This window comes from Osmerus eperlanus, chromosome 4, assembly GCF_963692335.1.
Source record: "Osmerus eperlanus chromosome 4, fOsmEpe2.1, whole genome shotgun sequence".
NCBI lineage: Eukaryota > Metazoa > Chordata > Actinopteri > Osmeriformes > Osmeridae > Osmerus > Osmerus eperlanus.
In genome coordinates, this window is record NC_085021.1 from 20,365,603 (window position 1) to 20,367,231 (window position 1,629).

A 1,629-nucleotide genomic window follows, 5' to 3' on the forward strand; every position below is an offset into this window, starting at 1 on the left:
CCCAAGGCAATCATGGTTTCCTCTTGAACTGACACATACGATCAATCGGTCAATGAAAGTACGTCATTAAAGCGAAACCTTGTGTCGATTGTGCCCCTATGTAGATTCACCCCGAGGAGGAAGACTACGGCTTCGAGATCGAAGAGAAGAACAAAGCCATTGTGGTGAAATCTGTCACCAGGGGCTCACATGCTGAGGTAAACACACACACACACTGGTACCCTCATCAAGGGTTAGGATCGTTCGAACACAAGGTGAAAACACATTGCTGCCCATGCCTTCCCTCATTTTCTTTTCTCGGTCTGATGCAGACGCACACACGTCACACACGCCACAAACCCCCCTGCTGCCAAAGCACATTAGTCCCAGTGGGTCAGGATGGGACGTGTCCTGGACTGTGTGTGCATGTCCCGGGGGGGGGGGGTGGAGACAGATTAGGCATGCCTGCTCACATTGCTGTCCCTCAGAGACAGCCCACCACACATGCTGATATGTCAACTCACTCTGTCTACTTTTAGTCTCTACTCTCTCTCTCTCTCTCTCTCTCTCTCTCTCTCTCTCTCCTCTCTCTCTCTCTCTCTCTCTCTCTCTCTTTGCTCCTTCTCTCCTGACTTTTTTTTCTGATATTTATTTGACAAATACTTCAACAACAAAGAAATCCCTCCCTCGTTTCTTTGGTTCATAGTTGTCAGACTTGGGGGATGTGATGTCTCCCAGATCTCAACCCTGCAGTGGTCCTCAGGATCCTCTCAGTAACTCGATTTTCCTGACTTCTCCTGAATCCTTCCTGCCTGCCTGCTTGCCCCCACCCACCACCGCGCCACACAACCCGCTCCACCCAAGCCCATAACAGTGCCCCTACTCAGTATCTGCGTCCCTCCCCATACCCCATCCCCTCCATCTACCCCCCCCCTTCCCCCCATCTCTCTCATCCCTCCCCCCAGTCTTCGTCCTTACAAACAGTGACAGTGCAGTTAGGGGTGACACAGCGCCAGTGTGTCCGCCTGGTGAATGAGAGCCAGCTGACTCCCATGGACCAGTGAAAAGACCGGGAGAGAGAGAGAGAGAGAGAGAGAGAGAGAGAGAGAGAGGGAGAGAGGGAGAGAGGGAGAGAGGGAGAGAGGGAGAGAGGGAGAGAGGGAGGACTGGGAGAGGGAATGCCAAACACTCTCTCATACGCATTCCACACACACAAGCATGCAAATCCCCCTCACACACACACGCACCTACACACTTTCACATCTTCCTATACACACATAGACACAGCACATCCCACATACACTGTACACACAAACTGCCCCACTTCACACACACCCACTCTTGGAGTGCCAATGTGTCGGCCTGTTGCCCAGCCTTTACAACCTCCATTCTGGGCTTTCAGCCAGAGTGAGACCCCTACCAAAACCTCCAGACAACTAAAGCCGAACCCTCATGAAACCCATGCCATCGGCAGCATCAGGGGGTCTGTGTGGGGGGCCCAGAGAGGGCCCTGGGAGGGTCCCGAGAGGGCCCCGGCCCGGCTGAGACAGAGCACATAGAGGCAGCATTATTCTCCCAACGTGACCAGAGACATGAAACCCAGCCCATCTGTGGGACTCAGCTTACGACCACAGCTGTACAGCTGAAACA

At 53.5% G+C, this 1,629-nt stretch overlaps 1 protein-coding gene across 1 annotated transcript in view; it reads left to right on the forward strand.

Annotated features, from left to right (window-relative positions):
- prex1 (phosphatidylinositol-3,4,5-trisphosphate-dependent Rac exchange factor 1) overlaps nt 1-1,629 on the forward strand; it is a 70,202-nt gene that overhangs the window by 50,696 nt on the left and 17,877 nt on the right. Inside the window, exons 17-18 of the mRNA XM_062460550.1 lie at nt 105-197; nt 1,454-1,559. Of these exons, the coding sequence (XP_062316534.1) occupies nt 105-197; nt 1,454-1,559 (199 nt within the window). The remainder of the gene's footprint in view (nt 1-104; nt 198-1,453; nt 1,560-1,629) is intronic.